General features: G+C 40.3%; 1 protein-coding gene across 1 annotated transcript; it reads left to right on the forward strand.

Annotated features, from left to right (window-relative positions):
• Positions 1 to 10,668: 10,668 nt before the first annotated feature.
• On the forward strand, positions 10,669 to 12,772 carry FAM47B (family with sequence similarity 47 member B). The gene is given in 1 exon segment (NM_001328284.1): positions 10,669 to 12,772. A coding segment is annotated over 1 exon segment (1,938 nt). The 5' UTR covers positions 10,669 to 10,686; the 3' UTR covers positions 12,625 to 12,772.
• The last annotated feature ends 2,425 nt before the right edge of the window (positions 12,773 to 15,197 follow it).

Raw genomic sequence — 15,197 nt, forward strand, 5'->3', positions numbered from 1 at the left:
CGTGCACCCTGCTATTTCACTGCTGCTGGCATAAGTGCACCACACCACCCTACTCCCTACAGCACAGCCACTGCTATCAGAGGATTGGCAGGAATAGAGTCCATCAGGCCCACCCCAACCAGCACCCTGCCCGTGTATTGACACTGCCACTGGTGCAAAACTAACCACAGAAAACAGTGGACCTGCCCCCATCCTGACTGGCAGTGGACACCACTGCCCAAATGAAAATGTACAGAGGGCACACATAGTTCCCAGCAGTGCTCCACCCTTGTGCTAACACCACCACAGGTACAAACAAATACACAGTTGCCAGCAGAGCCCACAGCCCAACCCAAGCTATGCTGCCGATACAGGAGCTAGAAAGAAAGTATTTAGGCAGATAGTGAGGGTAAGAGAGTCCTTGGTAAGGTTTCCTTTTAATAAAAAGAAACCCCAAAATCATTTCTTTTCTAACAAAAAGCAGCCTGAAGTATCAAGCTTCAAGTATAGATAAGCAAGCTAAATGCTTGCAGAGGTAAATGCTGGCCGCTGTGCCAATAGAAAAAAAATACCTGGAAGCCACGTATATTCAACACGGAGGTTCCCTCTTCCCTTTTCTTTGTCAACCATCTGTGTAGTAAAGAGGCAGGCAGCATGACACCAGGCAGGTAGAGAAACAATTTGCATAATAAAATATTAGGGTGGAGCAGCCAGCTTCTTTGCACGCTATGTAAATGGTACACCTGGTCCAACCAATCTTTTGGGCCCTATGTAAATCAGACACTGCCTCTTCAAGCTTGTCTATGAAACCCCATGCATTTCACCACAGAACTGGAAGCCCCACTCAGGAGTCCCTGTCTCTCTGCAGGAGAGAATTCTCTTTTCTCTTTTCTTTCGCCTGTTAAACCTCCGCTCGTAAGCTCACTTGTCGTGTGTCCACGTCTTCGATGTCCTTGGTGTGAGATGACAAACCTCAGGTATTTACCCCAGACAGCAATGCTGCCTCACTGCCACCACTGCTGCTGTGACCACCAGCATAGAGGCAGGGACCCCAGAACCCACTAGCACCATGCTGTCTTGCCACATTGCTGCTGCTGCTGGCACATGTGAATGAGCATGAGTCTCACTGCCACTGCCCTACAAAGTGCTTTGACTGGCACCACCCAATGAAGCACTCAGCGCCTTCATTGCAGCAGGTCCCTAACATCAAGAAGCCAAAGAACAAAGCTGGGGCTCAGTAACATTTCCTCATAGTTAGAGCACACAATCCAGAAACCTGAGCTGAGTCTTGCCACCTAAAATCTTACAGAAACAAAGCTAGTCGACTGAACCCACCTTATCCCACAACCAAATCCCCAGGGTCATCAAATAGCCTAAAACAAACAAAAAACACCCAAGGAACAGCAACTTTAAAGATTGAGAGAACATCAGCCCACAAAAATTAGAAGAAACCCGTGCAAGAACTCTGACAACTCAAAAAGCCAGATGGTCTTATTTCCACCAGTCAACCACACTAGTTGTCCAGCAAGGGTTCTTAACTAGGTTGAAATGGCTGAAATGACAGAAATAGAATTCAGAATATGGGTAGAAATAATCAAGATTCAGGAGAATGCTGAAACCCAATCAAAGAAAGCCAGGAATCACAATAGAGCAATACAGGAGCAAACAGACAAAATAGCTAGTATAGAAAAAATGTAACTGACTGATAGAGCTTAAAAACACACTATAAAAATTACAAAATGGAATTGCAAGAATTAGCAGCAGAATAGACCAAGCTGGGGAATCTCAGAGCTTGAAGACAGGCTTATTGAAACAAGATAGACAACAATAAAGAAAAAAAATGAAAAGGAACAAACAAAACCCAAGAGAAATATAGGATATGTAAAAAGACCAAGTGTATGACACAATTCCTCTCTGAAAGAGATGGAGTGAATGGAAGCAACTTGGAAAACATATTTCAGGATATCATCCATGAGAACATCTTCAACCTAGCTAAAGAGACCAACATTCAAATACAGGAAACACACAGAACCCCTATAAGATACTTCACAAGAAGACCATACCTAAGACAAATAATAATCAGATTCTCCAAGGTCGAAATGAAAAAAAAAAAAGTTGGCCAGAGGCCGTGGCTCACGCCTGTAATCCCAGCACTTTGGGAGGCCAAGGCAGGCGGATCACAAGGTCAGGAGATCGAGACCAGCCTGGCCAACCTAGTGAAACCCTGTCTCTACTAAAACTACAAAAATTAGCCAGGAATGGTGGCACATGCCTGTAGTCCTAGCTACTCAGGAGGCTGAGGCAGGAGAATCGCTGGAACCCAGGAGATGGAGGTTGTGGTGAGCCGAGATCGTACCACTGCACTCCAGCCTGGGCAACAGAGTGAGACTCTGTCTCAAAAAAAAAAAAAAAAAAAAAAAAAAACAAGAAAAAAAAAAGGAAAAAATGTTAAAAGCAGCTAGAGAGAAATAACAGGTCACCTACAAAGGGAACCTCATCACATCAGTGGCAGAACTCTTAGGAGAAACCCTTCATGTTGGAAAATACTGGGGGACCTATATTAAACATATTGAAAGAAAAAAATTCCAACCAAGAATTTCCTATCTGGCCAAACTAAGCTTCATAAGCAAAGCAAAATAAGAGCCTTTTCAGAGAAATAAATGCTGAAGGAATTTATTTCCATGAGACTTGCCAAACAAGAGCTTCTGAAATAAGCACTGAATATAAAAAGGAAAGACTGTTACTGCGTTAGTCCATTCTCACACTGCTAATAAAGACATACCTGAGACTGGGCAATTTATTAAGGAAAGAAGTTTCATTGACTCACAGTTCAGCATCACTGGGGAGGCTTTAGGAAACTTACAATCATTGCAGAAGGGGAAGCAAACACGTCCTTTTCCACATAATGGCAGGAAGGAGAAGCGCAGAGTGAAAGGGGGCAAAGCCCCTTATAAAACCATCAGATCTCATGAGAACTCACTCACTATCATAAGAACAGCATGGAGGAATGCTCCCATGATCTAATCACCTCCCATCAGGTCCCTTCCCCAACACGTGGGGATTACAATTCAGATGACATTTCAAAATGAGATTTGAGTGGGGAACACAGAGCCAGACCATATCAGTTAGCATCCACTAGAAAAACACACATACACAGACAAAGGACACTATAAAGTGACCGCACAAACAAGACTGCATAATAACCGGCTAACATCCTGATGACAGAATCAAATCCACACATACCAATACTAACCTTAAGTGCAAATGGGTTAAATGCATCAATTAAATTAAATCCAATTAAAATCTCAGAGTGACAAGCTGGATAAAGAAGAAAGACCCAGTAGAACATGGTCTTCAACAGACTCATCTCTCATAGGCTCGAAATAAAGGGATGGAAAAAAATCTACCAAGCAAATGGAAAACACAAAAAAGCAGAGGTTGCAGTCCTAATTTTAGAAAAAAAAATAGATTTAAACTGACAAAGATCATAAAAGAGAAAGAAGGACATGAAATGAAGAGAAAGAAGGACATGAATTGAAAGGTTTGATTCAACAAGAAGTCCTGACTACCCTAAATATATATGCAACTAGCACAGGAACACCCAGATTCACAAAGCAAGTTCTTAGAGACCTACAAAGAGATTTAGTCTACCACACAATAATAGTTGGAGATTTCAACACCCCACTGACAGCATTAGACAGATCATTGAGGCAGAAAATTAACCAAGGTATTCAGGACCTAAACTCAACCCTGGGACAAGCGGACATGATAGACATCTACATAACTCTCCATTCCGATCCAATATACTATACGTTCTTTTTATCTACACATGGCACATGGTCTAAAATCAACCACACAATCTGACATAAAACAATCCTGATCAAATGCAAATGAACCACAATCATATTAACCACTATTTCATGCCACAGCACAATTAGAAATCAAGACTGAGAAAGTACCTTAAAACCATACACTTAAATATAAATTAACAAACCTGCTACCAAATAACTTTGGGGTAAATAATGAAAATAAAGCAGACATTAATACGTTTTTTCAAAACTAACGAGAACAAAATACAACATACCAGAATCTCTGGGACACAGCTAAGGCAGTGTTAAGAGGGAAATTTGTAGTATTAAATGCCCACATGAAAAAATTAGAAAGATATCCATTTATCAACCTAACATCACATCTAAAAGAAGTAGACAAGAAAGAGCAAGTCAAACTCAAAGCTAGCAATAGACAAGAAATAACCAAAATCAGCTGACCTGAAAGAGATCGAGACATGAAAAGCTATTTATGGTGTCAACACATCGAGGAGGCTTTTTTTTTTGGAAAATTAATAAGATAGACTTATTGGTAGACAAATACAGAGAAAAAAAGAGAAGATCCAAATAAACACAATTAAAAATGAGAAAGGGGATGTTACCATTGGCCCCACAGAAATATCAAAGAGAAAAAAAATAGAGACAACCGTGAACACCTCTATGCACTCAAGCTCAAAAAGCTAGAAGATACCTGAATGAATTCCTGGACACATACACCCTCCCAAGACTGAACCAAAAAGAAATTGAATTCTTGCACGAACCAATAATGAGTTGTGAAATTGAATCAGTAATAAATAGCCCAACAACCAAAAAAAGCCCAGGACCAGACTGATTCACAGCCAAAGTCTACTAGATGTACTAAAAGGAGCTGGCACCATTTCCATACAAACTATTCTGAAAAATTGAAGAGGGACTCCTCCCCAACCCATTCTATGAGGCCAGCATCATCCTAATACCAAAACCTGGACACAACAACAAAAAAAACTTCAGGCCAGTATCCTTGATGAGCACTGACGCAAAAATCCTCAACCAAATGCTAGCAAACCGAATCCAGCAGCACATAGAAAAGCTCATCCACCATGATAAAGTTGGATTTATCACTGGGATGCAAGATTGGTTTAAGATACAAAAATCAACAACTGTGATTCATAAGCAGAACTAATGACAAAAACCACATGATTATCTCAATAGACGCAGAAAAGGCTTTCAATAAAATTCGACACCCCTTTATGCTAAAAACTCCCAATAAACTAGGTATTGAAGAAACATACCTCAAAGTAATAAGAGCAATCTATGACAAACCCACAGCCAACATCACGTTGAATAGTCAAAAGCTGGATGCATTTTCCTTGAAAACTGACACAAAGCAAGGATCCCCTCTCTCACCACTCCAATTCAACATAATATTGGAAATTCTGGCCAGAGCATTAAGACTCAAGTACTTACTTCAATATCCTAGAGAAATGAGTCATTAATCCAATCAAAATGTGGGAAATCTCGACACTTATTTATTCATACTTCTGAGAAGACAATATCATGCCTTATGGCTCAGAGTTATGTGGTTTCTGAGGTTCTCCACACAGAAGGTAAACTTAGCAAGAGCTAATAAAAGCAAAACAATTACAAAGTCGATTGGATCAGAGTGAACGTGATTCGGCTTTTGTAAAAGGCTGGCAGGTGCTGCGTGTGGATACGAGAGGCAGCAAGATTTCAGATAACATGAGTCTGCTGGAGAATAAAAATGGTGTCCTGAGTTAAGGTAAAGTTCGTAGAGCAGTCAGAGGCACACAAAAATGTCAAAACTGGGACTACTTAGGCTCCGTTAAATCAACGCACTTCATCACATTGATTTTCATTGTTTATTCTCATTCCCTTGTTTACTTATTCATTACATGCTGCTCCACTCAGAGCATTTTTGACTTGCTTGAACATTTCTTTATTAGCTTGTTGGTGCTGGTTTTGCTTGTCAGCTACACTATTCATTTCTGGAATAACACTTTATACTAAGGCAGTTGGTGCTTCTTGACTGAACAGGCCAGTTGTAATTTCTCTGCACTCTATAGTGATGTCAGTTTTCTTCAACCCAAGAAGGGCTATTTGCACAAGTAAGATGCTTTCACTCCTAGTTGTTTTTTTACTGCCAGTCAGGTACTCACCAAATTTCGTATCTTCTTTACTCTTCTATCATGACATCATTATCCCGTGGGATCCCAGTTATGCACATGTTATCTAAGTGAATTATTTTGTCCACAGGCTCTGCTATCTGATTTTTACATTCCCATCTAGCACTTGCTGAAATTTAATTTTCTTCAAATTTGGTGACTTTGGATAATACCATTACCACTGTGGTTTTTAAACTCTTTGAAAGTCTTTGGGGCCTATAAAAGGCACAGGGCTTTACAAAAGTAATTCTCACATATTGGTGTGTACAATTTAAAGACCATGTGAAATGTAGATGACTGGCTCCACTTTGAAGAAATTATGATTTACTATATATGGGGTGAGGGGGGCCACAATTATGCATTTTAAAGAAGCTACAGCTTTCTCTCCTGTGTGATTAATAGTGATTTGTTGATAATCCATCATGATGCAATACATAGTTTAAAATGGAAGCCTTCTATTTTAGAATAATTTTAGATTTATGAAACAGTTGCAAACACTGTACAAAGCATTTTCATGGACATTTCACTCAGCTTCCCCTAAAATTAATATCTTACATTGTACATGCATTTAAACTAAAAAATTAACATTAACATATTACTATTAACTAAACTTCAGACTATATTCGGATTTATAGATTTTTATACCCATGTCCTTTTTTAGTGCCAGGATCCAACCCAGCCTACCACATGGAATTTAGTTTTCATGTCTCTTTAATCTAAAGTCTGTAACTGGTTCTCAGCCTTTACTTGTTTCCCATGACCTTTATGGTTTTGAGGAGTACTTGAGAATTTTGTAAAATGTCCCTGGACTTGGGTTTGTTAGATGTTTTCTCCTCATTAGGCTAGGATTCTGGAATTTAGGGAAGAACACTACAGAGGTGAAGTGTTTTTCTCATCACATCCTATCAGAGGAGCACATGATACCAACGTGACTTCTCACTGCTGATATTGGATCATTTGGTTAATGAGAGGACTGCCAGGCTTCTCTCCTAAAATGTTACTATTTTTCCCTTTCCATATTCTGTTTTTTAGAATCCAGCCCACACTCTGGGGAGGGCATTTAAATTTCACCTGCTGGAGGGAGGAGTATCTATGTACATTTTTTGAAATTCTTTGTAAGAAAGACTTTTACCTTTCTCCTCATTTATTTATTTGTACAATTATTTATATCAGTATGGACTCATGAATATTTTATTTTATACTGTTATAATTTTTAAATTTTAATTCATTTTGTTGCTTAAATTGTTTTAACTTTGGCCATTGAGTGCTCTTTCAGTGTGGCTCCTGATCTGCTTTTATTCTTTTGTTTTCTGAGCACTTCTGTATTTTCTGGCATTACATAATACTCCAGGCTCATCTTGTGTTTTCACTGCCCCAGGCCTAGAATTACTCATTTCTCCAAGGATGTCTGTTTTTTGTTTTGCATTTGTTATTTTGGAGAATGGTATTTAGAAACCAAGATCTGGGCACTGGAGGTACCTGTTGCTAATTGGGTGTCATTTTTTTCTAGTTTCTCAGCAGACAGAGCTATAAAATATATGCATGTATACTAACCAATATGTACACACAACTATAATTATTTCTTTAGCTATTAATCTCTGTACATGTTAAACCCCTATATATTATAAACTTTTTTTGTGTTCTTTGTTTTCTTATTGTTAAGTTTTAAGATTTACTTATGTATTCTGGATATGTGTCTTTTGTATAATATTCTACTTTGAAAAGTGGAAAAAATAAAGTGGCTGTAAGGTACAAAAACTGTTTAAATGAACAGTCACCTGAAAATTTTTGAAGATATCCAGTTGATCTTTAAAAGCTTCAATGTGTGTTTTTCTGTGGGATTATTTAGAATATAGAAGTTTTATTCAAACCTTCACCCATTTTAGATAAGTGAGTACTCATATGAGCTTGCTAGTTAGAGTACTGTTATAGAGAATTGGTGAAGCATTGGCTCTTGAATTTAACATACAGTCCATGGAATTTTTCTAAGTAAGAAAGTTAAAAATAAATCCATATCAAATTTGGTCTTACCAACTTCACATTATGAAATCTACTAAATATCTTGAGACTTTAACATAGATTCTTATAATCGATAAATGAAAATATTTGTGATATATAAATGTATGATGTTTGTTTTTCCTTTATTTAGACACTGAATGTAGAATATTTTTATTTCCAAATTGTAGTAATACTATATAAAATAACAATATTTTACTGGATGCTTATTCTGTTCCAGACCATATACAAAATCATGTTATATAGATTATCTTGATTTACACATAAACCATTTATTTGCTTTAACGAGAAACCTAAAAGAATATATATTGTGTCTATTTTGCAGAGGAGGAACCAAAGAGAAGAGAGGCATTGATCATGCTTCATTTACAAGGAGGAACTAGGGTATACCTGCTAGTAATGGCAGAAAACATTGTTCAGCTGCACCTCACAAGGGAAGTCAGAAACCTTCTTTTCAAAAATGAGTAAGAATGTACAGGAAAAATTATTATGTGATGAGAAAGTGATATGCATAAGGAACAATGCAGGCTGAATTTGTCTATAATTAAAATTTTTTATAAAAATGCTTTTTCATAGGTATTGTTTTAAGCACCATAAGAGAGATAAAAATTTAACTGATATTATTCAAAGGAAAATCAAAAATTACGACTGGACTGGGGGGTATAAAGATACTGAGATTGGAAAGGAAGACGGGACACTGTCGTGTGTGTGTGTGTGTGTGTGTGTGTGTGTGTGTGTATGTGTGTGTTTGTTTTTGACGGAGTCTCGCTCTGTCGCCAGGCTGGAGTGCAGTGGCGCGATCTCGGCTCACTGCAATCTCCGCCTCCCGGGTTCAAGTGATTCTCCTGCCTCAGCCTCCCTAGTAGCTGCGACTACAGGCACGCGCCACCATGCCCAGCTAATTTTTGTATTTTTAGTAGAAACGGGGTTTCACCATGTAGATCAGGCTGGTCTCAAGCTCCTCACCTTGAGATCCGCCTTCCTCGGCCTCCAAAAGTGCTGGGATTACAGGCGTGAGCCACTGCGCCTGGCCTCAAACTGTCTTTATTCACAGATGACATTATCATAAATATAGAAAATTCAGTGAAATCTACAAAATGCTCCTGAACATAATAAGTGAGTTTACCAAGGTTGTATGATACAAGATGGATATACAAAACTCAATATTTATATATGCTAACAACAAAAAATTGGAAATCGCAATTAAAAAACAATACTACAGGCCGGGCGCGGTGGCTCATGCCTGTAATCCCAGCACTTTGGGAGGCCGAGGTGGGTGGATCACGAGGTCAGGAGATCGAGACCATCTTGGCTAACACGGTGAAACCCCGTCTCTACTAAAAATACAAAAAGTCAGCAGGGCGCGGTGGCGGGTGCCTGTAATCCCAGCTACTGGGGAGGCTGAGGCAGGAGAATGGCATGAACCCGGGAGGCGGAGCTTGCAGTGGGCCGAGATAGCGCCACTGCAGTCCGGCCTGGGCGAAAGAGCGAGACTCCGTCTCTAAAAAAAAAAAAAAAAAAAAAAAACAACAACAACAACAACAACAAACTACATATAATAGTATGAAAAACAATATTTAGGGAAAATCTGGAGAGAAAAAGATTTGAAAGACACATACACTAAAAAATAAAAAATATTCCCGAGAAAATGAAAAATCACATAAACAAATGGAAAGATGACCTTCCTCAGTGGTCAGAACATTTCATATTGGTAATATGCCAATTATCCTCAAATTGATCTATAGATTCAACAGAATCCTAATCAAAATCCAAACAGGACTTTTTCTAAGACATAGACAAGCAGATTTTAAAATTTCTATAGAAATTCAAAGGACCTAGAAGAACCAACTTTGTAAAAGAACATTGTTAAAGAATTAGTACAGCCTAATTTCTAGATTTATTATAAAGCTAGAGTAACCAAGATAGTGTGAAATTTGTGTGAGAGAAAAATCAATGGAAGAGAAAACAGTGCCCAGAAATTGACCTTCAAAAAATATAGACAACTGATACTCTGCCAATTTCCAAATGTAATTCAGTGGAGAAAAGATTGTCTTTACAAAAATAGTTCTGAAATTATCAGATATACGTAAGCAATAGGTACATTTTTAAAATAAAAACTTTGATCTATATCTTGTGCTGTTTACAAAAATTATAGCATTTAAATGAAAAAATCTTTGTGACCTTTGGATAGGCAAAGTTTTTCATAGATACATCAAAAGAAGCACAATCCGTAAAAGAACAAATTGATAAATTGGACTTCATCAAATTAAAAAACTTCTCTTTGACACAGACAATGAAAGAGCAAAGCCAAGGATGAAGTGAAAAATTTGCAAATCATGTATCTGATAACCTATTTACATCTAGAACACAGCAAGGATTCTCAAAACTAAATATGATATCCAGCAACACAATTTAAAAATGGGGGAAAAATCAACAGAAACTTCAACCAAGGAGAGATAAGGATGGTAAATAAGCAAATATAGAGATGTTCAATACCAGTAGTCATTAGGAAACGCAAATGAAACCCAGAATGAGATTCTACTACACACCTGTTAGAATCCGGGCTGCGCAGGTGGCGTCAGCGCTGCCCCACCTCCAGGAAGGAACCTGAGCTGCATGTGGCTGGCGGTCTCCTAGCGACTAGAGCGGCAGGGATCTGGAACCGCGGAAGCTGGAGAGGTGGCACAACAGAGAGGGCCACCATGGGGGACCGGAGGCCACAGGACCGGCCAAGGTCCCAAGGCATGGACTCCACGCCCTGGTACTGTGACAAACCGCCTTCCAAGTACTTCGCGAAGCGCAAGCACAGGCGCCTGAGGTTCCCGCCTGTGGACACCCAGAACTGGGTATTTGTGACGGAGGGCATGGACGACTCCCGCTACGGCTGTCCGTCTCCCGAAGATACGCTTGTTTGTCGCCGTGACGAGTTTTTACTACCCAAAATATCTCTCAGAGGTCCCCAAGCTGACCCCAAAAGCAGGAAGAAAAAGCTGCTCAAGAAAGCGGCCCTATTTTCCGAGCTCTCGCCAGCACAGCCAACACGGAAGGCGTTCGTAGAGGAAGTGGAAGCCCGGCTGATGACCAAGCATCCCTTGGCCATGTACCCCAATCTGGGAAAAGATATGCCTCCAGATCTCCTACTACAGGTGCTGAAACAGCTGGATCCCGAGAGGAAGCTGGAGGACGCTTGGGCTCGTTGTGAGGCCCGGGAGAAGACAACCGAGGTACCCACCGAGTCTGGTAAATATCCCTGTGGGGAATCCTGCCCGCGGCCTCCCGAGACTCCTGTGTCCCGTCTCCGTCCTCAGCTTCCCAAGACTCCGGTGTCCAGTCGCCGCCCAGAGCATCCCAAGACTCGGGTGTCCAGTCTCCGCCCAGAGCCTCCCAAGACTCGGGTGTCCAGTCTCCACCCGGAACCTCCAGAGACTCGCGCATCTCATCTCCGCGCGGATCCTCCCGAGACTGGAGTGTCCCATCTCCGGCCAGAGCCTCCCAAGACTCTGGTGTCCAGTGTCCACCCAGAGCCTCCTGATACTGGAGCGTCCCATCTCTGCCCGGAGCCTCCCGAGACTCGCGTATCTCATCTCCACCCGGAGCCTCCTGAGACTGGAGTGTCCCATCTTCGCCCAGAGCCTTCCAAGACTCAGGTGTCCAGTCTCTGCCCGGAGCCTCCCGAGGCTGGAGTGTCCCATCTCTGCCTGGAACCTCCCAACACTCATCGGGTGTCCAGTTTCCTACTACAGGTGCTGAAACTGGATTCTGAGAAGAAGCTGGAAGACGCACGGGCTTGTTGTGAGGGCCAGGAGATGACAACCGAGGAACTCACCAAGCCTGGTAAATACCATTTTTGGGAATCCTGTCCACGGCCTTTTGAGAGTCGGATGCCCCATCTCCGCCTGGTGCTTCCCATAACTCGTCGAATGGCCAGTCTCTGCCTGAAGCCTCCCAAGACTCGTCGGGTGTCCAGTCTCTGCCCGGAGCCTACCAAGACTGGAGTGTCCCATCAAAAAGAACTGTTTCAGGAAGATACACCAAGCACAACGGAGTGCATTTCTGACTTTCTTCAACATAGATACACATCGAGCAAACTCCGTGACTTCAAGAGGGCTGGAGACCGGGGAGTTGATGAACAACCCATCAGCAGTCTGTTTGACTTTACCCCTGAGTGCAAAACAACCGATCAAGACCAAAAGATTAAGAAGGCAAACGAGTGTGCTTCAAGGCTGATGTACGGCATGGAGCTAGACGACGTGGATGAGGTCGAATTCTTACGGATAAAATACTGGGACAGGAGACGCCGGGCGGCACCGCATTCTTATAGTGCACAGCGTGGGAGGATAAGGTATGGACCATGGTACTTCGAGCGTAGGTTGGGGAAAAAGCTAAGAAGTGATGAACCTTTGATTGACCCCAAGCCCGTACTTGAAAAGCCTGATGAACCCGACATTCTTGACGGTCTTTATGGACCAATTGCCTTTAAGGATTTCATTCTAAGCAAGGGCTACAGAATGCCTGGCGTCATTGAAAAGCTGTTTGCCAAGAAGGGATGGACTTACGACTCTGTTAAGACTCCTATTCAACGTGCAATGCAAGTTTACAAGTACAAAGAAGACGTCACAGATGCATCAAAAGAAGATTAGATGGTTTTCAATTTACTGCTTAATTGGGTATTTCTTGCTCTCATTCTAAACATCAATCAGAATTTATGGTGACTGGCCCCGTGAATGTACAACTTTGGCAACATCTGTAAATTCAATACCCAATGCTTATAAATATGTCTTAATGACCTGCTTTGGCCTCATTATTTCATATATTTTATCAATTATGTGATTTATATTCACATATACTTTTTTCACATTGTTGAAGCATTGTGAATATTACATCATCCTTTCAATTATTTGTAAAAATACATACAACCAGAAACAAAAGCAGAATTAATATTAGAAAGAGAAGTGGGGTCGGGTGCGTTGACTCACATCTGTAATCCCTCCCCACTTTGGGAGGCCCAGGTGGGTGGATTGCTTGAGCCCAGGAGTTCAAGACCAGCCTGGGAAACATGGTGAAACCTGGTCTCTACAAAGGGCAAAATTTAGCCAGGCATGGTGGCGTGCACGTGTAGTCCCAGCTACCTGGGGGGCTGAGGTGGGAGGATGGCTTCGTGCCACTGCACTGCAGTCTGGGCGACAGAGCAAGACCCTGTCTCAAAAAAAAAAAAAAATGTGCTGAGTAAAAGAAGAATTATATAACTCTTCTTATATGAAAATTTAATGAAATAATTATAACAATTATTTTGTTAACCAAAAATTGGAGTCTATAGCCAAAATAATGTTAACACTTTTTAATAGTAAAATTATTATCTTCCCTTTTAGGATTCCATCAAACCCCCAAAACAAGTTTGAAAACTATGTATCAAAATCATAGGTGAAACTTGAGTTACGCCATTTTATCATCTCTCTCAATTGAATGTATGTAACTATTCACCATGTTCATAAACATTCACTACAAAAGACTATTACCAAATCATATAAACAGGTGCAGAATAGGAGGCAGCTTCAACTCCCTGGCAAATCTCATGTGCAAAATAGATCTGTATGAGAAAAGTAACATCAAATATCCTTACATATCTGTTCAAGTTCAAATAATTTTCATTTCATTAATAGCAATTTGAAATGCATTCATAAGTTTAAAATAATAAATCAAGCAACTGCTTTACCTTTCAAAAATAGCAGGTAAAACTGGTATAGGTAAATTTGTAGGTAAATATATTTGTAGTGTAGATCTGAAGTGCACTTTTTCTTTCGGAGATGAAAGAATCCATCTGTAAATGGACGTATATGCATATATTTCATCCAAGTAAGCAGTGATATATATATCTGTCTATGTGCAAATTCTGTTTCTAGTGAAGTTTGTGTGTGGGCATTGTGTTCCTGAAGAACCAAGTCTTTTTTATGTTGTTTTCTAAGCCAAGGCCTAGAATTTCTCTTCAAACTCATCATCATAAACTTAGGTTCATGTCACCACTATCTCTTTTTGCGATTCTGCAACGGTTTCCAACCTGTGTCTCCTCTTGAGTGTATGTTTGCAAAATATAAGCACGGCTTGTTAATTCTCCAGGCTCATCTAAACTTATCTAGGTACATAAACACTCACACACACATGCACACACACACACACACATGCACATGCTCCTGCATTCCAAACTCCAGTCAATATTCCTTTTCTTACCTCCTTGTCTTTCTCGTGTCTTCGTACATAATCTTCTCTATTGTTAGGACTTCACTCAGGCCATGTAAACCTGTTGCAGTGTCTCCCCACCAAGGTCAATTTCATGATTACTTTTATTAAAATCCTATGTCTGTAGACAAGGAAACTCATTTTCCAGTTGTCTTCCACTGAAGAACTCACCTCAATATCCTAGAGAAGTGAGTCATTAATGCCTTCAAAATAAGGGAAATATCCATACTTATTTATTCAGACTTCTGAGAGGCCAATATCATGTCTTATGGCTCAGAGTTATCTGGTTTCTGAGGTTGTCCACTGAAGCCTTGGGCTTCATGCAACAGCATCCAATGTTCAGTTCCTTTCAGCAAGAGACAGACCTACTTTTCACATTTGGTTATGTGACCTTGCACTTCACGGAGGATGTATCCTCATTTACACGATGGATACCATATGATGAAGCTCAAATTCTGGTGAGACTTAAAAGATTACTTATTAAAGTCCCTAATGCCTCAGGCATCACAGAATTGATACTCAACATACATTTGTGGAAGAGGAGGAGGGAGTAGGAAAGGAAGAAAGGTACTAAACATAGCACAACAGAAAAACACTATTAAAAAATAACTTTTTGATGGTGTTTATCTGGTGATAGCCTTCACCTATATCACACACAATCTTAGTTGTTGCTTAAGATGAAAATGTGGTGCTCGCTTTGGCTACACATATACTAAATTTAAGATGAAAAAGTGTAATTGCAAAATAAGAGCCACTGGTTAGGGCTTCTACTGCTTATTGGCAATGACTTCTTCCAGTGAAATAAACTTTCCTCAGAGAAATTATGTGGGCTTCTCCACGCTGTAATTACACACATCGGTATTACTTGTCACACAGATATAAACAGAAACAATGTTTGATCTATTTGGGATTTTTAACACCAGTTGGTCTTCTGAAAATATCCTGACTTCAAATCCATAGGTTTTAGAAAAAGAGAGAA

This window comes from Pan troglodytes, chromosome X (assembly GCF_028858775.2).
Source record: "Pan troglodytes isolate AG18354 chromosome X, NHGRI_mPanTro3-v2.0_pri, whole genome shotgun sequence".
Taxonomy (NCBI): domain Eukaryota; kingdom Metazoa; phylum Chordata; class Mammalia; order Primates; family Hominidae; genus Pan; species Pan troglodytes.